This window comes from Pristiophorus japonicus, chromosome 27 (assembly GCF_044704955.1).
Source record: "Pristiophorus japonicus isolate sPriJap1 chromosome 27, sPriJap1.hap1, whole genome shotgun sequence".
Classification (NCBI taxonomy): domain Eukaryota; kingdom Metazoa; phylum Chordata; class Chondrichthyes; family Pristiophoridae; genus Pristiophorus; species Pristiophorus japonicus.
In genome coordinates, this window is record NC_092003.1 from 3,095,342 (window position 1) to 3,112,916 (window position 17,575).

The following is a 17,575-nucleotide window of genomic DNA, read 5'->3' on the forward strand; positions in this document are numbered from 1 at the left end:
CGCCCTCCGTCGCGTTAGAGGGGCCGAACGGCCATCCCTTGGCGCAGCAAATACGCCGATTGGCTGCATTTTCGGGGGGGGGCAGCGCCTCGCGGATAGGTAGCCAATGAGACAGCGGCTGAGGTTCGGGGGGGGGGGGGGGGGTGGGGGTTTAAATCGATTTGAGTCGATTGACCCCGCGGTGACCTCAGGACGGCGAGGCGGACAACCGCCAACAGAAAAAGGGCGCCAAGTGGCGAAGTGCGAGGGCGTGCGCGTGCGCAGGCGCAGTGAGGCGGCAGGCGACGCCCCTCCCCACAAAGCCCCCGCGCCAGGGGCCGCAGTGAGCATGCGCGGAGAGCGAGCGAGCGAGAGCGAACGAGCGAGAAAAAAACGCGGGGGGGGGGGGACTACAACTCCCGGCAGGCCCGCGCGCGCAGTGCCTCCAACTCCCGGCGTGCGGCGGGCGGGCCGAGCATGCGCAGAGGGCGAAGCGTGGGGCGAAACTACAAGTCCCGGCGTGCCGCGGCGGCCCGAGCATGCGCAGTGGGCGGAGTCGGGTGGGCGGCCCAGGCGCTTTGTGTGCGGCGGGCGGACGGACGGAGTGAGCGGGGAGGGGGTGGGGAAATAAAAAAAAAAAGCGCCTTTTCTTTGTCCCGTCCATTGATTGTGTTTGTTTTATTTTACCCCCCTCCTCCCCCGCGCCGGACTTTTTATTTAAACCTCAGCCGGTGAGTGAGCGCCGCGTTATCCGGGAGCAATGCCACAGGGGGGTCGGCTAACTGTGTTCCCCCCAGTAGTGTGTGGGGGCCTTATCCCTGAGCAATGTCACAGGGGGGTCGGCTAACTGTGTTCCCCCCAGTAGTGTGTGGGGGCTTTATCCGGGAGCAATGTCACAGGGGGTCGGCTAACTGTGTTCCCCCCAGTAGTGTGTGGGAGCTTTATCCGGGAGCAATGTCACAGGGGGGTCGGCTAACTGTGTTCCCCCCCAGTAGTGTGTGGGGGCTTTATCCGGGAGCAATGTCACAGGGGGTCGGCTAACTGTGTTCCCCCCCAGTAGTGTGTGGGAGCTTTATCCGGGAGCAATGTCACAGGGGGGTCGGCTAACTGTGTTCCCCCCCAGTAGTGTGTGGGGGCTTTATCCGGGAGCAATGTCACAGGGGGTCGGCTAACTGTGTTCCCCCCAGTAGTGTGTGGGGGCTTTATCCGGGAGCAATGTCACAGGGGGGTCGGCTAACTGTGTTCCCCCCCAGTAGTGTGTGGGGGCTTTATCTGGGAGCAATGTCACAGGGGGGTCGGCTAACTGTGTTCCCCCCAGTAGTGTGTGGGGGCTTTATCCAGGAGCAATGTCACAGGGGGGTCGGCTAACTGTGTTCCCCCAGTAGTGTGTGGGGGCTTTATCTGTGAGCAATGTCACAGGGGGTCGGCTAACTGTGTTCCCCCCAGTAGTGTGTGGGTGCTTTATCCGTGAGCAATGTCACAGGAGGGTCAGCTAATTGTGTTCCCCCAGTAGTGTGTGGGGGCTTTATCCAGGAGCAATGTCACAGGGGGTCGGCTAACTGTGTTCCCCCCCAGTAGTGTGTGGGGGCTTTATCTGGGAGCAATGTCACAGGGGGGTCGGCTAACTGTGTTCCCCCCAGTAGTGTGTGGGGGCTTTATCCAGGAGCAATGTCACAGGGGGGTCGGCTAACTGTGTTCCCCCAGTAGTGTGTGGGGGCTTTATCTGTGAGCAATGTCACAGGGGGTCGGCTAACTGTGTTCCCCCCAGTAGTGTGTGGGTGCTTTATCCGTGAGCAATGTCACAGGAGGGTCAGCTAATTGTGTTCCCCCAGTAGTGTGTGGGGGCTTTATCCGGGAGCAATGTCACAGGGGGGTCGGCTAACTGTGTTCCCCCCAGTAGTGAGTGGGGGCTTTATCCGGGAGCAATGTCACAGGGGGTCAGCTAACTGTGTTCCCCCAGTAGTGTGTGGGAGCTTTATCCGGGAGCAATGCCACAGGGGGTTGGCTAACTGTGTTCCCCCCAGTAGTGTGTGGGGGCTTTATCCGTGAGCAATGTCACAGGAGGGTCAGCTAATTGTGTTCCCCCCAGTAGTGTGTGGGGGCTTTATCCGGGAGCAATGTCACAGGGGGGTCGGCTAACTGTGTTCCCCCCAGTAGTGTGTGGGGGCTTTATCTGTGAGCAATGTCACAGGGGGTCGGCTAACTGTGTTCCCCCAGTAGTGTGTGGGGGCTTTATCCGGGAGCAATGTCACAGGGGGTCGGCTAACTGTGTTCCCCCCAGTAGTGTGTGGGGGCTTTATCCGTGAGCAATGTCACAGGGGGTCGGCTAACTGTGTTCCCCCCAGTAGTGTGTGGGTGCTTTATCCGTGAGCAATGTCACAGGAGGGTCAGCTAATTGTGTTCCCCCCAGTAGTGTGTGGGGGCTTTATCCGGGAGCAATGTCACAGGGGGGTCGGCTAACTGTGTTCCCCCCAGTAGTGAGTAGGGGCTTTATCCGGGAGCAATGTCACAGGGGGTCAGCTAACTGTGTTCCCCCAGTAGTGTGTGGGAGCTTTATCCGGGAGCAATGCCACAGGGGGTCGGCTAACTGTGTTCCCCCCAGTAGTGTGTGGGGGCTTTATCCGGGAGCAATTTCATGGGTGGGGAAGGGGAGGAGGGCTGTGCGGGAGAGGGGGTAGCTAAATAATTGGCAATATTGCACAGCGCTTTATCCAGGAGCAATGTCAGGGTGGTCGGCTAAATCGTCGCCAGTATTGTGTGCCGCTTTATCCAGGAGCAATGCCATGTGGGGTCACCTAAACAGTGGCTAATAACAGCAGTCGCATTCATTTGATGTAAACGCGGTCGTTCACTATTGGTTTATGTCCTTCCTTTAAGTTTGCTCCGCGCTAATTGTCGATGTTCCGCAGGCTGGTGTCGGGCCCGGAGAGGACGGGATGGGTCTCAAGTCCACGCAAGCGGCTTTTTTCCCCATCTGCAGCATCGGCGGGGTGGTGAAGCTGTTTGAGTTCGAGCTGAAGAAGGAGGAGCCAGACCTCACGCTGCTGTCCCTGGTCCTGGGGTTCGTGGAGCATTTCATGGCCGTCAACAGGGTCATCCCCATCAATGTCCCCGGCTACAGCTTCGAAGGTCCCACGGAGCCGGGTTCGGAGTCGGCCTCCTGTTTCCCCCGGGTCGACCTCCTCCAGATCCGGGCCCTGCACACCAGGTTCACCACCATGATCCGGGGCGCAGTAGATCGTTCCCTCTACCCAATGAAGGGGGGCTACTCCAGCCGGGAGCTGGTGAAGAAAGTGTCCGACGTGATCTGGAACAGCCTCAGCCGCTCCTATTTCAAGGACAGAGCGCACATCCAGTCTCTCTTCAGCTTCATCACCGGTGGGTCTTCCGCTATTAAACGGGCCCGACGCCCGGTGGCTCAGCGGGTAGCACACTCGCCTTTTGAGCCACGGGGAGCGCCGCACTGTCGGAGGTGCAGTACTGTGGGAGCGCCGTACTGCGCTGTCGGAGGGGCAGTACTGAGGGAGCGCCGTACTGCGCTGTCGGAGGGGCAGTACTGAGGGAGCGCCGTACTGCGCTGTCGGAGGGGCAGTACTGTGGGAGCGCCGTACTGTGCTGTCGGAGGGGCAGTACTGAGGGAGCGCCGTACTGCGCTGTCGGAGGGGCAGTACTGAGGGAGCGCCGTACTGCGCTGTCGGAGGGGCAGTACTGAGGGAGCGCCGTACTGCGCTGTCGGAGGGGCAGTACTGAGGGAGCGCCGTACTGCGCTGTCGGAGGGGCAGTACTGAGGGAGTGCCGTACTGCACTGTCGGAGGGGCAGTACTGAGGGAGCGCCGCACTGTCGGAGGGGCGGTGCTGAGGGAGCGCCGTACTGTCGGAGGGGCGGTACAGAGGGAGCGCTGTACTGTCATCTCTGCCTTTGCTACCTCCAGACTTGACTCTTCCAACGCACTCCTGGCCAAAACTCGGTTGCCCAGTGTCCTAACTCGCACCGAGTCCCACTCACCCATCACCCCTTGTGCTCGCTGACCTACGTAGGCTCCTGGTTAAGCAACGCCTCGATTTCAAAATTCCCCTCCTTGTTTACAAATCCCTCCATGGCCCTACACCCCTCCCTATCTCTGTAACCCCCTCCAGCCCCACAACCCCCTCGAGATGTCTGCGCTCCTCTAATTCTGCCCTCCTGAGCATCCCTGATTATAATCGCTCCACCATTGGTGGCCGTGCCTTCTGTTGCCTGGGCCCCAAGCTCTGGAACTCCCTCCCTAAACCTCTCCGCCTCTCTCTCCTCCTTCAAGACGCTCCTTAAATCCGACCTCTTTGACCAAGCTTTTGGTCACCTGCGCTAATTTTTCCTTGTAGGAACATAGAAATTCCGGCCCATCGTGTCCGCGCCGGCCGACAAAGAGCCGCACGGCCCTCGGTCAGCAGCCCCGAAGGTTACATATAAACCTATGAACAATGACGGAAGGGCAAAGAGCACCCGGCCCAACCAGTCCGCCCCCACACAACCGCGACACCCCTTACACTGAAACATTCTCCACTCCACCCCAACCGGAGCCAGTGATCTCCTGAGAGAGGCAAAAACCAGATAACCACCCAGGCCAATTTAGGGAGAAAAATTAAGCGGCTCGAAGTCAAATTTTTCTTTCTCGTAATACTCCTGTGAAGCGCCTTGCAACGTTTCACTACATTAAAAGGCGCTATATAAATACAGGTTGTTGTTGTCTGTGTTTGGCTGTGATGATGAAGTCGTTAATCTGGGTCATGTTGAGACGGTGCGGTGCTTTGTGTCCGACCTTTGCGCCTCTCTCTCCGCAGGCACGAAGCTGGACAGCTCGGGGGTGGCCTTCGCGGTGGTGGCTGCCTGCCAGGTGCTGGGCCTCCGCGACGTGCACCTGGGCCTGTCCGAGGACCACGCCTGGGTGGTGTTCGGGGAGAGCGGCCAGGAGACGGCTGAGGTGACGTGGCACGGGAAAGGAAACGAGGACCGCAGGGGGCAGACCGTGACGGCGGGCGTGGCCGAGAGGGTGAGACCGCTGCAACTCCGCGATACGCGCCCGCCTCGGGTATTGTCCCGTGTGTCGCCCGCCCCGGCCCCGGCCCCAGCCCGTGCCCTGTTCTGTCTGTCGCTGTTCCATTTGCAATTACAATTAGCTCATCCCAAACTCTCGTCCTTTATTACAAGAGGTATCCACTTTGGTGGCAAAAACAGGAAGGCAGAATATTATCTGATTAGGAAAAGGGGAGGTGCAACGAGACCTGGGTGTCATGGTACATCAGTCACTGAAAGTTGGCATGCAGGTACAGCAGGCGGTGAAGAAGGCAAATGGCATGTTGGCCTTCATAGCAAGAGGATTTGAGTATAGGAGCAGGGAGGTCTTACTGCAGTTGTACAGGGCCTTGGTGAGACCCCACCTGGAATATTGTGTACAGTTTTGGTCTCCTAGTCTGAGGAAGGACATTCTTGCTATTGAGGGAGTGCAGCGAAGGTTCACCAGACTGATTCTAGGGATGGCAGGACTGACATATGAGGAGAGACTGGATCGACTGGGCCTGTATTCACTGGAATTTAGAAGAATGAGAGAGGATCTCATAGAAACATATAAAATTCTGACTGGACTGGACAGGTTAGATGCAGGAAGAATGTTCCCGATGTTGGGGAAGTCCAGAACCAGGGGACATAGTCTAAGGATAAGGGGTAAGCCATTTAGGACCGAGATGAGGAGAAATTTCTTCACTGAGTTGTTAACCTGTGGAATTCCCTGCCGCAGAGAGTTGTTGAGGCCAGTTCATTGGATATATTCAAGAGGGAGTTAGATGTGGCCCTTACGGCTAAAGGGATCAAGGGGTATGGAGAGAAAGCAGGAAAGGGGTACTGAGGGAATGATCAGCCATGATCTTATTGAATGGTGGTTCAGGCTCGAAGGGTCGAATGGCCTACTCCTGCACCTATTTTCTATGTTTCTTGAGTATAAGAGTAAAGACGTCTTACTGCAATTATATCATCATCGTTGGCAGTCCCTCGGAATCGAGGAAGGTTTGTTTCCACTCTGACAATGAGTCCTTCGGTGGCTGAACAGTCGGAATACGAGAACCACAGTCCCTGTCACAGATGGGACAGACAGTGGTTGAGGGAAGGGGAGGGTGGGACTGGTTTGCCGCACGCTCCTTCCGCTGCCTGCGCTTGGTCTCTGCACGCTCTTGGTGACGAGATTCGAGGTGCTCAGCGCCCTCCCGGATGCACTTTCTCCACATAGGGCGGACTGGTCTTTGACCAGGGACTCCCAGGTGTCGGTGGGGATGTTGCACTTTATCAGGGAGGCTTTGAGGGTGGTCCCTTGTAACGTTTCCTCTGCCCCACCTTTGGCTCGTTTGCCGTGAAGGAGTTCCGAGTAGAGCGCTTGCTTTGGGAGTCTCGTGTCTGGGGCATGCGGACAATGTGGCCCTGCCCAGCGGAGCTGGTCGAGTGTGGGTCAGTGCTTCAATGCTGGGGATGTTGGCCTGGTCGAGGACGCTAACGTTGGTGCGTCTGTCCTCCCAGAGGATTTGCAGGATCTTGTGGAGACATTGTTGGTGTTATTTCACCAGCGACTTTTCCATTTGCAATTATATCAACTCATCCGAAACTCTCGTCCTTTATTACAGGAGGATTTGAGTATAAGAGTAAAGACGTCTTACTGCAATTATACAGGGCCCTGGTGAGACCACACCTGGAGTATTGTGCACAGCTTTGGTCTCCTTACCTAAGGACGGATATACTTGCCACAGAGGGAGTGCAGCGAAGGTTCACCAGACTGATTCCTGGGATGGGGGGATTGTCCTATGAGGAGAGATTGAGCAGACTGGGCCGATATTCTCTGGAGTTTAGAAGAATGAGAGGGGATCCCATTGAAACACACACAATTCTTACAGGGCTTGACAGGGTAGATGCAGGGAGGGTGTTTCCCCCCGGGGCTGGGGAGTCTAGAACCAGGGCTCACAGTCTCAGGATAAGGGCTCGGCCATTTAGGACGGAGATGAGGAGGAATTTCTTCACTCAGAGGGAGGTGAATCTTTGGAATTCTCTGCCCCAGAGGGCCGTGGGAGGCTCAGTCTTCAAGGCCGAGATCGAGAGATTTTTGGATATTAAGGGACTCGAGGAATGTGGGGATACTGCAGGAAAGTGGAGTTGAGGTAGAGAGACAGCTGCGATCTCATTGAATGGCGGAGCAGGCTCGAGGGGCCGAATGGCCGACTCCTGCTCCTGATTCTTAAGTTCTAACTCGCCGCCTGAAAGGGTGGTAGAGGCAGAAACCCTCACCCACATTTGGATGTGCATTTGAAGTGCTGTAACCTGCAGGGCTACGGAACGAGAGCTGGAAAGTGGGATGAGGCTGGGTGGCTCTTTGTCGGCCGGTGCGGACACGATGGGCCGAGATGGCCACCTTCCGTGCTGCAAATTTCTATGATGCCTCGGGGTTAAATTTCTTGCTGTCGTTTGCTTTGCCACAGAGCTGGCTGTACCTGAAGGGCTCCTACTTGAAATGCGATCGCAAAATGGAGGTGGCCCTCATGGTGTCGGCCATTAACCCCTCGATTGACCACCACACCGACAGCACCGAACTCCTGCAGCTGCAGCAGGTGAGAGCGCTGGGGGGGTGCGCGAGGGATGTTGTACGAGGTGTCGAGCGCCAGGCCCGTTAAAGTGCAGCGCAAGAGGGGTTCCCGCCAAGCCCCGGCGTCCCCCTTACACGCTGCCATGGTGCCGTCGGAGAGGAGTGGGCCGGCGTTGAAACTAAAACCGCCTGCCAGCAACGCGCACCTGTAATGTGCCGTGGCACTTCACAGCAGTGTAAATCGGTCAGAAACCTGACACCGAGCCACATACAGAGATATTGGGGACAGGCGACCAAAAGCTGGGTCAGAGAGGTCAGTTTTAAGGAGCGTCTGAAAGGAGGAGAGAGAGGCGGAGAGGTTTAGGGAGGGAGTTCCAGAGCTTGGGGCCCAGGCAGCTGAAGGCACGGCCACCGATGGTGGAGCGATGGGAATCGGGGGATGGGCAAGAGGGCAGAATTGGAGGAGAGCAGAGATCTCTGAGGGTTGTAGGAGGTTACAGAGATAGGGAGGGGTGCAGGGCCTGGAGGTTACAGAGAGAGGGAGGGGTGTAGGGGGCTGGAGGGGGTTACAGAGATAGGGAGGGGTATAGGGGCTGGAGGAGGTTACAGAGATAGGGAGGGGTGTAGGGGCTGGAGGAGGTTACAGAGATAGGGAGGGCTTTAGGGGCTGGAGGGGGTTACAGAGATAGGGAGGGGTGTAGGGGCTGGAGGGGTTTACAGAGATAGGGAGTGGTGTAGGGCTGGAGGGGGTTACAGAGCTAGGGAGGGGTATAGGGGCTGGAGGTTACAGAGATAGGGAGGGGTATAGGGGCTGGAGGTTACAGAGCTAGGGAGGGGTGTAGGGACTGGAGGAGGTTACAGGGATAGGGAGGGGTGTAGGGGCTGGAGGTTACAGAGATAGGGAGGGCTGTATGGGCTGGAGGAGGTTACAGAGATAGGGAGGGGTGTGGGAGCTGGAGGAGGTTACAGAGATAGGGAGGGACGTAGGGGCTGGAGGAGGTTACAGAGATAGGGAGAGGTGTAGGAGCTGGAGGAGGTTACAGAGATGGGGAGGGGTGTAGGGGCTGGAGGAGGTTACAGAGATAGGGAGGGGTGTAGGGCTGGAGGAGGTTACAGAGATAGGGAGGGGTGTAGGGGCTGGAGGGGGTTACAGAGATAGGGAGGGGTGTAGGCTGGAGGAGGTTACAGAGATAGGGAGGGGTGTAGGGGCTGGAGGAGGTTACAGAGATAGGGAGGGGTGTAGGGCTGGAGGAGGTTACAGAGATAGGGAGGGGTGTAGGGGCTGGAGGGGGTTACAGAGATAGGGAGGGGTGTAGGCTGGAGGAGGTTACAGAGATAGGGAGGGGTGTAGGGGCTGGAGGAGGTTACAGAGATAGGGAGGGGTGTAGGGGCTGGAGAAGGTTACAGAGATCGGGAGGGGTGTTGAAGAGGAGCGAGAGGTCGAGGGACCTGGAGTTAATAACTTTGCTTTCCTTCCCCTTTTCTAGCACCTCCTGTGGCTGCTGTACGACCTGGGCCACCTGAAAAAGTAAGTGACTCCCTCCCTGTGTCTGTTTCTGAGTCCCCTCAGCATCGCGGCTCAGATGAGAGCTGCACTGTAAACGCATATAGAGAGCGAGTGAGAGCGCGCGAGAGACTTTGAGCTAGAAATTTGGTTGGGTAGGGCCCCTGGGGAGACTCGGAACGGGGGTGCGGAGCGCGAAGGGGTTTGAAGCCGCGAGCTTTCAGTGTGTGGGTTCCGGCGGCGTTGATGAGCATTGCCCGGGAGCGCTGCGCCGGTGTCTATCATCCCCCCGGTATCGAAACTGAGGCAACATTTGGTTACTATGGAGCCTGCACTTTAGCAACGGGTTATTCAGCTGTTACCTCGGACTAACGCCCTAAGAGAAGTGTGGAACACCTCCCCTAGCGCTCCGTCCCACTGTCGGGGCGAAAAAAACTCTGAATGTTTTGGACGCAAACTATTTTCCGGCGCCAAATTTATCCACCGTTGGGCATTAGCGCCTGAAAAACCCCGCAGCCGAATTTCCAGCCCTTGCTCATCTGTAATGTTAGGAATAAAAAGAAACCTGACCCCGAGCCACATAGGGAGATATTGGGACAGATGACCAAAAGCTGGGTCAGAGAGGTCGGTTTTAAGGAGCCTCTTAAAGGAGGAGAGAGAGGCGGAGAGGTTTAGGGAGGGAGTTCCAGAGCTTGGGGCCCAGGCAGCTGAAGGCACGGCCACCGATGGTGGAGCGATGGGAATCGGGGGATGGGCAAGAGGACAGAATTGGAGGAGCGCAGAGGTCGGGGAGGGTTGTAGGAGGTTACAGAGATAGGGAGGGGTGTAGGGACTGGAGGGGGGTTACAGAGATAGGGAGGGGTGTAGGGGCTGGAGGGGGTTACAGAGATAGGGAGGGGTGTCGGGGCTGGAGGAGGTTACAGAGATAGGGAGGGGTGTAGGGGCTGGAGGGGGTTACAGAGATAGGGAGGGGTGTAGGGGCTGGAGGGGGTTACAGAGATAGGGAGGGGTGTAGGGGCTGGAGGAGGTTACAGATAGGGAGGGGTGTAGGGGCTGGAGGGGGTTACAGAGATAGGGAGGGGTGTAGGGACTGGAGGGGGTTACAGAGATAGGGAGGGGTGTAGGGGCTGGAGGAGGTTACAGAGATAGGGAGGGGTGTAGGGGCTGGAGGGGGTTACAGAGATAGGGAGGGGTGTAGGGGCTGGAGGAGGTTGCAGAGATAGGGAGGGGTGTAGGGGCTGGAGGGGGTTACAGAGATAGGGAGGGGTGTAGGGGCTTTAGGGGGTTACAGAGATCGGGAGGGGTGTAGTGGCTGGAGGGGGTTACAGAGATAGGGAGGGGTGTAGGTGCTGGAGGGGGTTACAGAGATAGGGAGGGATATAGTGGCTGGAGGGGGTTACAGAGATAGGGAGGGGTGTCGGGCTGGAGGAGGTTACAGAGATAGGGAGGGGTGTAGGGGCTGGAGGAGGTTAGAGAGATAGGGAGGGGTGTAGGAGCTGGAGAAGGTTACAGAGATAGGGAGGATTGTAGGGGGCTGGAGGAAGTTAGAGATAGGGAGGGGCTGGAGGAGGTTACAGAGTTGGGGAGGGGTGTAGGGGCTGGAGGGGGTTACAGAAATAGGAAGGGGTGTAGGGGCTGGAGGGGGGTTACAGATATAGGGAGGGGTGTAGGGACTGGAGGGGGTTTACAGAGATAGGGAGGGGTGTAGGGGCTGGAGGGGGTTACAGAGATAGGGAGGGGTGTAGGGGCTGGAGGGGGGTTACAGAGATAGGGAGGGGTGTAGGGGCTGGAGGGGGTTACAGAGATAGGGAGGGGTGTAGGGGCTGAAGGGGGTTACAGAGATAGGGAGGGGTGTAGGGGCTGGAGGAGGTTACAGATAGGGAGGGGTGTAGGGGCTGAAGGGGGTTACAGAGATAGGGAGGGGTGTAGGGGCTGGAGGAGGTTACAGATAGGGAGGGGTGTAGGGGCTGGAGGGGGTTACAGAGATAGGGAGGGGTGTAGGGACTGGAGGGGGTTACAGAGATAGGGAGGGGTGTCGGGGCTGGAGGAGGTTAGAGATAGGGAGGGGTGTAGGGGCTGGAGGGGGTTACAGAGATAGGGAGGGGTGTAGGGCTGGAGGAGGTTACAGAGATAGGGAGGGGTGTAGGGGCTGGAGGAGGTTACAGAGATAGGGAGGGGTGTAGGGGCTGGAGGGGGTTACAGAGATAGGGAGGGGTGTAGGGGCTGGAGGGGGTTACAGAGATAGGGAGGGGTGTAGGGGCTTTAGGGGGTTACAGAGATGGAGAGGGGTGTAAGGGCTGGAGGGGGTTACAGAGATAGGGAGGGGTGTCGGGGCTGGAGGAGGTTACAGAGATAGGGAGGGATGTAGGGGCTGGAGGGGGTTACAGAGATAGGGAGGGGTGTAGGGGCTGGAGAGGGTTACAGAGATAGGGAGGGGTGTAGGGGCTGGAGGGGGTTACAGAGATAGGGAGGGGTGTAGGGGCTGGAGGGGGTTACAGAGATAGGGAGGGGTGTAGGGGCTGGAGGGGGTTACAGAGATAGGGAGGGGTGTAGGGGCTGGAGGGGGTTACAGAGGATGGGGGCGGTGGGGGGTCGAGGAGGCCAGGGAGGGATTTGAATACAAGGATAAAAAATTTGAAATCGAGATACTCTGTGTTTTACAGAAAGTTCTCGTGTGCAGTGGGAGACAGTAACGTGTGACTGTCTCTGATTTCTGTCTGGCAGGTATCCGATGGCGCTCGGCAATCTGGCCGACCTGGAGGAGTTGGAACCGATGCCGGGGAGACCAGATCCTCTTACGCTTTTTCATGAGGTTCAAAACATGGTTTATTAAATTACGACTGAGCCATTTACTGTGTCCCCACTCACCCTGAGGATGGGTTTAGGTTAGACACAGAGTAAAGCTCCCTCTACACTGTCCCATCAAACACTCCCAGGGCAGGTACAGCACGGGGTTAGATACAGAGTAAAGCTCCCTCTACACTGTCCCATCAAACACTCCCAGGGCAGGTACAGGCGGTTAGATACAGAGTAAAGCTCCCTCTACACTGTCCCATCAAACACTCCCAGGGCAGGTACAGGGGGTTAGATACAGAGTAAAGCTCCCTCTACACTGTCCCATCAAACACTCCCAGGGCAGGTACAGGGGGTTAGATACAGAGTAAAGCTCCCTCTACACTGTCCCATCAAACACTCCCAGGGCAGGTACAGGGGGTTAGATACAGAGTAAAGCTCCCTCTACACTGTCCCATCAAACACTCCCAGGGCAGGTACAGGGGGTTAGATACAGAGTAAAGCTCCCTCTACACTGTTCCATCCAACACTCCCAGGGCAGGTACAGGGGGTTAGATACAGAGTAAAGCTCCCTCTACACTGTCCCATCAAACACTCCCAGGGCAGGTACAGGGGGTTAGATACAGAGTAAAGCTCCCTCTACACTGTCCCATCAAACACTGGGATAGTAAGGTATGTTAAATGCCGAGGCCCCGTGTTGCCCTCTCGCTCCCAGTCAGCCTGTACCCTGCTATCTCAGCAGCAGGGCAGCGCACTGGGATCTTCCTGCCCAATTCCGCACGGGGGGGAGGGGGGGTGGGGGGGAAGACCCAGCAAGCGATCGGGCGAGCTGTCAACATGGTTGCTCTGACTGCTGTGGTGAGTTTCGCGCGTGGCTGTTCCCGGAATGATTCACAGCTTCCGTTTCCATGGGCCCCGCAGGGCATCTCGTCGGCGAAAAAATACTACAACAACGAGCACATCTACCCCTACGTCTATCTGGCCAGTTACTTCTGCCGCAACCGCAACGTAAAGGATGCCCTGGGCTCCTGGGGCGACGCAGCCACCGTGATCCAGGAGTAAGTCACTCCCACTCTAACCGTTCGATCTCAGTGCCGCACTGTCGGAGGGGCAGTACTGAGGGGGCGCTGCACTGTCGGAGGGGCAGTACTGAGGGAGCGCTGCACTGTCGGAGGGGCAGTACTGAGGGAGTGCCGCACTGTCGGAGGGGCGGTACTGAGGGAGCGCCGCACTGTCGGAGGGGCGGTACTGAGGGAGCGGCGCACTGTCGGAGGGGCGGTACTGAGGGAGCGCCGCACTGTCGGAGGGGCAGTACTGAGGGAGCGCCGCACTGTCGGAGGGGCAGTACTGAGGGAGCGCCGCACTGTCGGAGGGGCAGTACTGAGGGAGCGCCGCACTGTCGGAGGGGCAGTACTGAGGGAGTGCCGCACTGTCGGAAGGACGGTACTGAGGGATGTTGGGGAGGGCATCAAACAGGAAATTAGGGGTGCATGCAATAAAGGTGTAGCAGTTATAATGGCTGACTTTAATATGCACATAGATTGGGCTAGCCAAACTGGAAGCAATACGGTGGAGGAGGATTTCCTGGAGTGCATAAGGGATGGTTTTCTAGACCAATATGTTGAGGAACCAACTAGGGGGGAGGCCATCTTAGACTGGGTGTTGTGTAATGAGAGGATTAATTAGCAATCTCATTGTGCGAGGCCCCTTGGGGAAGAGTGACCATAATATGGTGGAATTCTGCATTAGGATGGAGAATGAAACAGTAAATTCAGAGACCATGGTCCAGAACTTAAAGAAGGGTAACTTTGAAGGTATGAGGCGTGAATTGGCTAGGATAGATTGGCGAATGATACTTAGGGGGTTGACTGTGGATGGGCAATGGCAGACATTTAGAGACCGCATGGATGAATTACAACAATTGTACATTCCTGTCTGGCGTAAAAATAAAAAAGGGAAGGTGGCTCAACCATGGCTATCTAGGGAAATCAGGGATCGTATTAAAGCCAAGGAAATGGCATACAAATTGGCCAGAAATAGCAGCGAACCTGGGGACTGGGAGAAATTTAGAACTCAGCAGAGGAGGACAAAGGGTTTGATTAGGGCAGGGAAAATGGAGTACGAGAAGAAGCTTGCAGTGAACATTAAGGTGGATTGCAAAAGTTTCTATAGGTATGTAAAGAGAAAAAGGTTAGTAAAGACAAACGTAGGTCCCCTGCAGTCAGAATCAGGGGAAGTCATAACGGGGAACAAAGAAATGGCAGACCAATTGAACAAGTACTTTGGTTCAGTATTCACTAAGGAGGATACAAACAACCTTCCGGATATAAAAGGGGTCAGAGGGTCTAGTAAGGAGGGGGAACAGAGGGAAATCTTTATTAGTCGGGAAATTGTGTTGGGGAAATTGATGGGATTGAAGGCCGATAAATCCCCAGGGCCTGATGGACTGCATCCCAGAGTACTTAAGGAGGTGGCCTTGGAAATAGCGGATGCATTGACAGTCATTTTCCAACATTCCATTGACTCGGGATCAGTTCCTATGGAGTGGAGGGAGCCAATGTAACCCCACTTTTTAAAAAAGGAGGGAGAGCGAAAACAGGGAATTATAGACCGGTCAGCCTGACCTCAGTAGTGGGTAAAATGATGGAATCAATTATTAAGGATGTCATAGCAGCGCATCTGGAAAATGGTGACATGATAGGTCCAAGTCAGCATGGATTTGTGAAAGGGAAATCATGCTTGACAAATCTTCTGGAATTTTTTGAGGATGTATCCAGTAAAGTGGACAAAGGAGAACCAGTTGATGTGGTATATTTGGAGTTTCAGAAGGCTTTCGACAAGGTCCCACACAAGAGATTAATGTGCAAAGTTAAAGCACATGGGATTGGGGGTAGTGTGCTGACGTGGATTGAGAACTGGTTGTCAGACAGGAAGCAAAGAGTAGGAGTAAACGGGTACTTTTCAGAATGGCAGGCAGTGACTAGTGGGGTACCGCAAGGTTCTGTGCTGGGGCCCCAGCTGTTTACATTGTACATTAATGATTTAGACGAGGGGATTAAATGCAGTATCTCCAAATTTGCGGATGACACTAAGTTGGGTGGCAGTGTGAGCTGCGAGGAGGATGCTATTAGGCTGCAGAGTGACTTGGATAGGTTAGGTGAGTGGGCAAATGCATGGCAGATGAAGTATAATGTGGATAAATGTGAGGTTATCCACTTTGGTGGTAAAAACAGAGAGACAGACTATTATCTGAATGGTGACAGATTAGGAAAAGGGAAGGTGCAACGAGACCTGGGTGTCATGGTACATCAGTCATTGAAGGTTGGCATGCAGGTACAGCAGGCGGTTAAGAAAGCAAATGGCATGTTGGCCTTCATAGCGAGGGGATTTGAATACAGGGGCAGGGAGGTGTTGCTACAGTTGTACAGGGCCTTGGTGAGGCCACACCTGGAGTATTGTGTACAGTTTTGGTCTCCTAACCTGAGGAAGGACATTCTTGCTATTGAGGGAGTGCAGCGAAGATTCACCAGACTGATTCCCGGGATGGCGGGACTGACCTATCAAGAAAGACTGGATCAACTGGGCTTGTATTCACTGGAGTTCAGAAGAATGAGAGGGGACCTCATAGAAACGTTTAAAATTCTGACGGGTTTAGACAGGTTAGATGCAGGAAGAATGTTCCCAATGTTGGGGAAGTCCAGAACCAGGGGTCACAGTCTAAGGATAAGGGGTAAGCCATTTAGGACCGAGATGAGGAGAAACTTCTTCACCCAGAGAGTGGTGAACCTGTGGAATTCTCTACCACAGAAAGTAGTTGAGGCCAATTCACTAAATATATTCAAAAGGGAGTTAGATGAAGTCCTTACTACTCGGGGGATCAAGGGGTATGGCGAGAAAGCAGGAAGGGGGTACTGAAGTTTCATGTTCAGCCATGAACTCATTGAATGGCGGTGCAGGCTAGAATGGGCTGAATGGCCTGCTCCTGCACCTATTTTCTATGTTTCTATGTACTGAGGGAATGCCGTACTGTCGGAGGGGCAGTACCGAGGGAACGCCGCACTGTCGGAGGGGCAGTACTGAGGGAGCGCCGCACTATCGGAGGGGCAGTACTGAGGGAGTGCCGCACTGTCGGAGGGGCGGTACTGAGGGAGTGCTGCACTGTCAGAGGGGCCGTCTTTCGGATGAGACATTAAACCGAGGCCCCGTCTGCCCTCTCGGGTGGATGTAAAAGATCCCGGGGCCACTATTGGAAGAAGAGCAGGGGAGTTCTCCCCGGTGTCCTGGGGCCAATATTTATCCCTCGACCAACATCACTAAAACAGATGATCTGGGTCATTATCACATCGCTGTGTGTGGGAGCTTGCTGTGCGCAAATTGGCGTTTCCCACAATACAACAGTGACCGCACTCCAAAAGTACTTCATTGGCTGTGAGGCGCTGTGGGACGTGCAGTGGTCGTGAAAGGCGCTATGTCAATGAATGTCCATCTTTCTGCTGCGAGGCGAATAACGCTCCTCTCGTTCTCTCCCTCCCTCCCTCCCTCCCTCTCTCCCAGTTACAATTACTGCAGGGAGGACGAGGAGATCTACAAGGAATTCTTTGACATTGCCAACGACATAATTCCGAATCTGATCAAGGAGATGGCCAGCATGGCGGAGGCTGGCGAGGAGCGGGGCGACGGAGAGGGAGGCAGCGAGGTGAGCTGTGGAGTCTTGCTGTGCGGTGTCTGGGGCCCGCCGCTTCTCGAGCTTCACTCAGCGCCCTCCTTTCCCGCCGTGTCGCCCAGCTCAAGCCACGCAGTGTATTCACTGTCCGCGGGCAGGGCGAGCGCGGGCAGGGCGAGCGCGGGCAGGGCGAGCGCGGGCAGGGCGAGCGCGGGCAAGGGTCACGGTCTCTCCATCTGCAGGGCCCCGAGAGCGATGTGACCCCGACTTCTGTCTCTCCCCCCCCTTCCCCCTCTCCCTTCACCCTTCCCCCTCTCCCCCCCTTCCACCCCCTCCCCCCTCCCCCCCTTACCCCTCTCCCCCCCTTACCCCTCTCCCCCCCTTCCCCCTCTCCCCCCCTTCCCCCTCTCCCCCCCTTCCCCCTCTCCCCCCCTTCCCCCTCTCTCCCCCCTTCCCCCTCTCCCCCCCTTCCCCCTCTCCCCCCCTTTCCCCTCTCCCCCCTTTTCCCCCCTCTCCCCCCTTTCCCCCCCCTTCCCCCTCTCCCCCCCTTCCCTCTCTCCCCCCCTTCCCTCTCTCCCCCCCTTCCCCCTCTCCCCCCTCCCCCCCTCCCCCCTTCCCCCTCCCCCTCCCCCCCTTCCCCCTTCCCCCTCCCCTCCCCCCCTTCCCCCTCTCCCCCCCTTCCCCCTCTCCCCCCCTTCCCTCTCTCCCCCCCTTCCCTCTCTCCCCCCCTCCCCCTTCCCCCCCTCCCCTCTCCCCCCCCTCCCCCCTTCCCCCTCTGCCCCCTTCCCCCTCTGCCCCCTTCCCCCTCTGCCCCCTTCCCCCTCTGCCCCCTTCCCCCTCTGCCCCCTTCCCCCTCTGCCCCCTTCCCCCTCTGCCCCCTTCCCCCTCTGCCCCCTTCCCCCTCTGCCCCCTTCCCCCTCTGCCCCCTTCCCCCTCTGCCCCCTTCCCCCTCTGCCCCCTTCCCCTCTGCCCCCTTCCCCCTCTGCCCCCTTCCCCCTCTGCCCCCTTCCCCCTCTGCCCCCTTCCCCCTCTGCCCCC

At 56.8% G+C, this 17,575-nt stretch overlaps 1 protein-coding gene across 1 annotated transcript in view; it reads left to right on the forward strand.

The window, feature by feature from the left end:
• Nucleotides 1-548: 548 nt before the first annotated feature.
• men1 (multiple endocrine neoplasia I) overlaps nucleotides 549-17,575 on the forward strand; it is an 18,979-nt gene continuing 1,952 nt past the window's right edge. Inside the window, exons 1-8 of the mRNA XM_070868118.1 lie at nucleotides 549-710; nucleotides 2,889-3,357; nucleotides 4,801-5,009; nucleotides 7,474-7,602; nucleotides 9,065-9,105; nucleotides 11,806-11,893; nucleotides 12,796-12,932; nucleotides 16,429-16,570. Of these exons, the coding sequence (XP_070724219.1) occupies nucleotides 2,916-3,357; nucleotides 4,801-5,009; nucleotides 7,474-7,602; nucleotides 9,065-9,105; nucleotides 11,806-11,893; nucleotides 12,796-12,932; nucleotides 16,429-16,570 (1,188 nt within the window). The 5' untranslated portion in view covers nucleotides 549-710; nucleotides 2,889-2,915. The remainder of the gene's footprint in view (nucleotides 711-2,888; nucleotides 3,358-4,800; nucleotides 5,010-7,473; nucleotides 7,603-9,064; nucleotides 9,106-11,805; nucleotides 11,894-12,795; nucleotides 12,933-16,428; nucleotides 16,571-17,575) is intronic.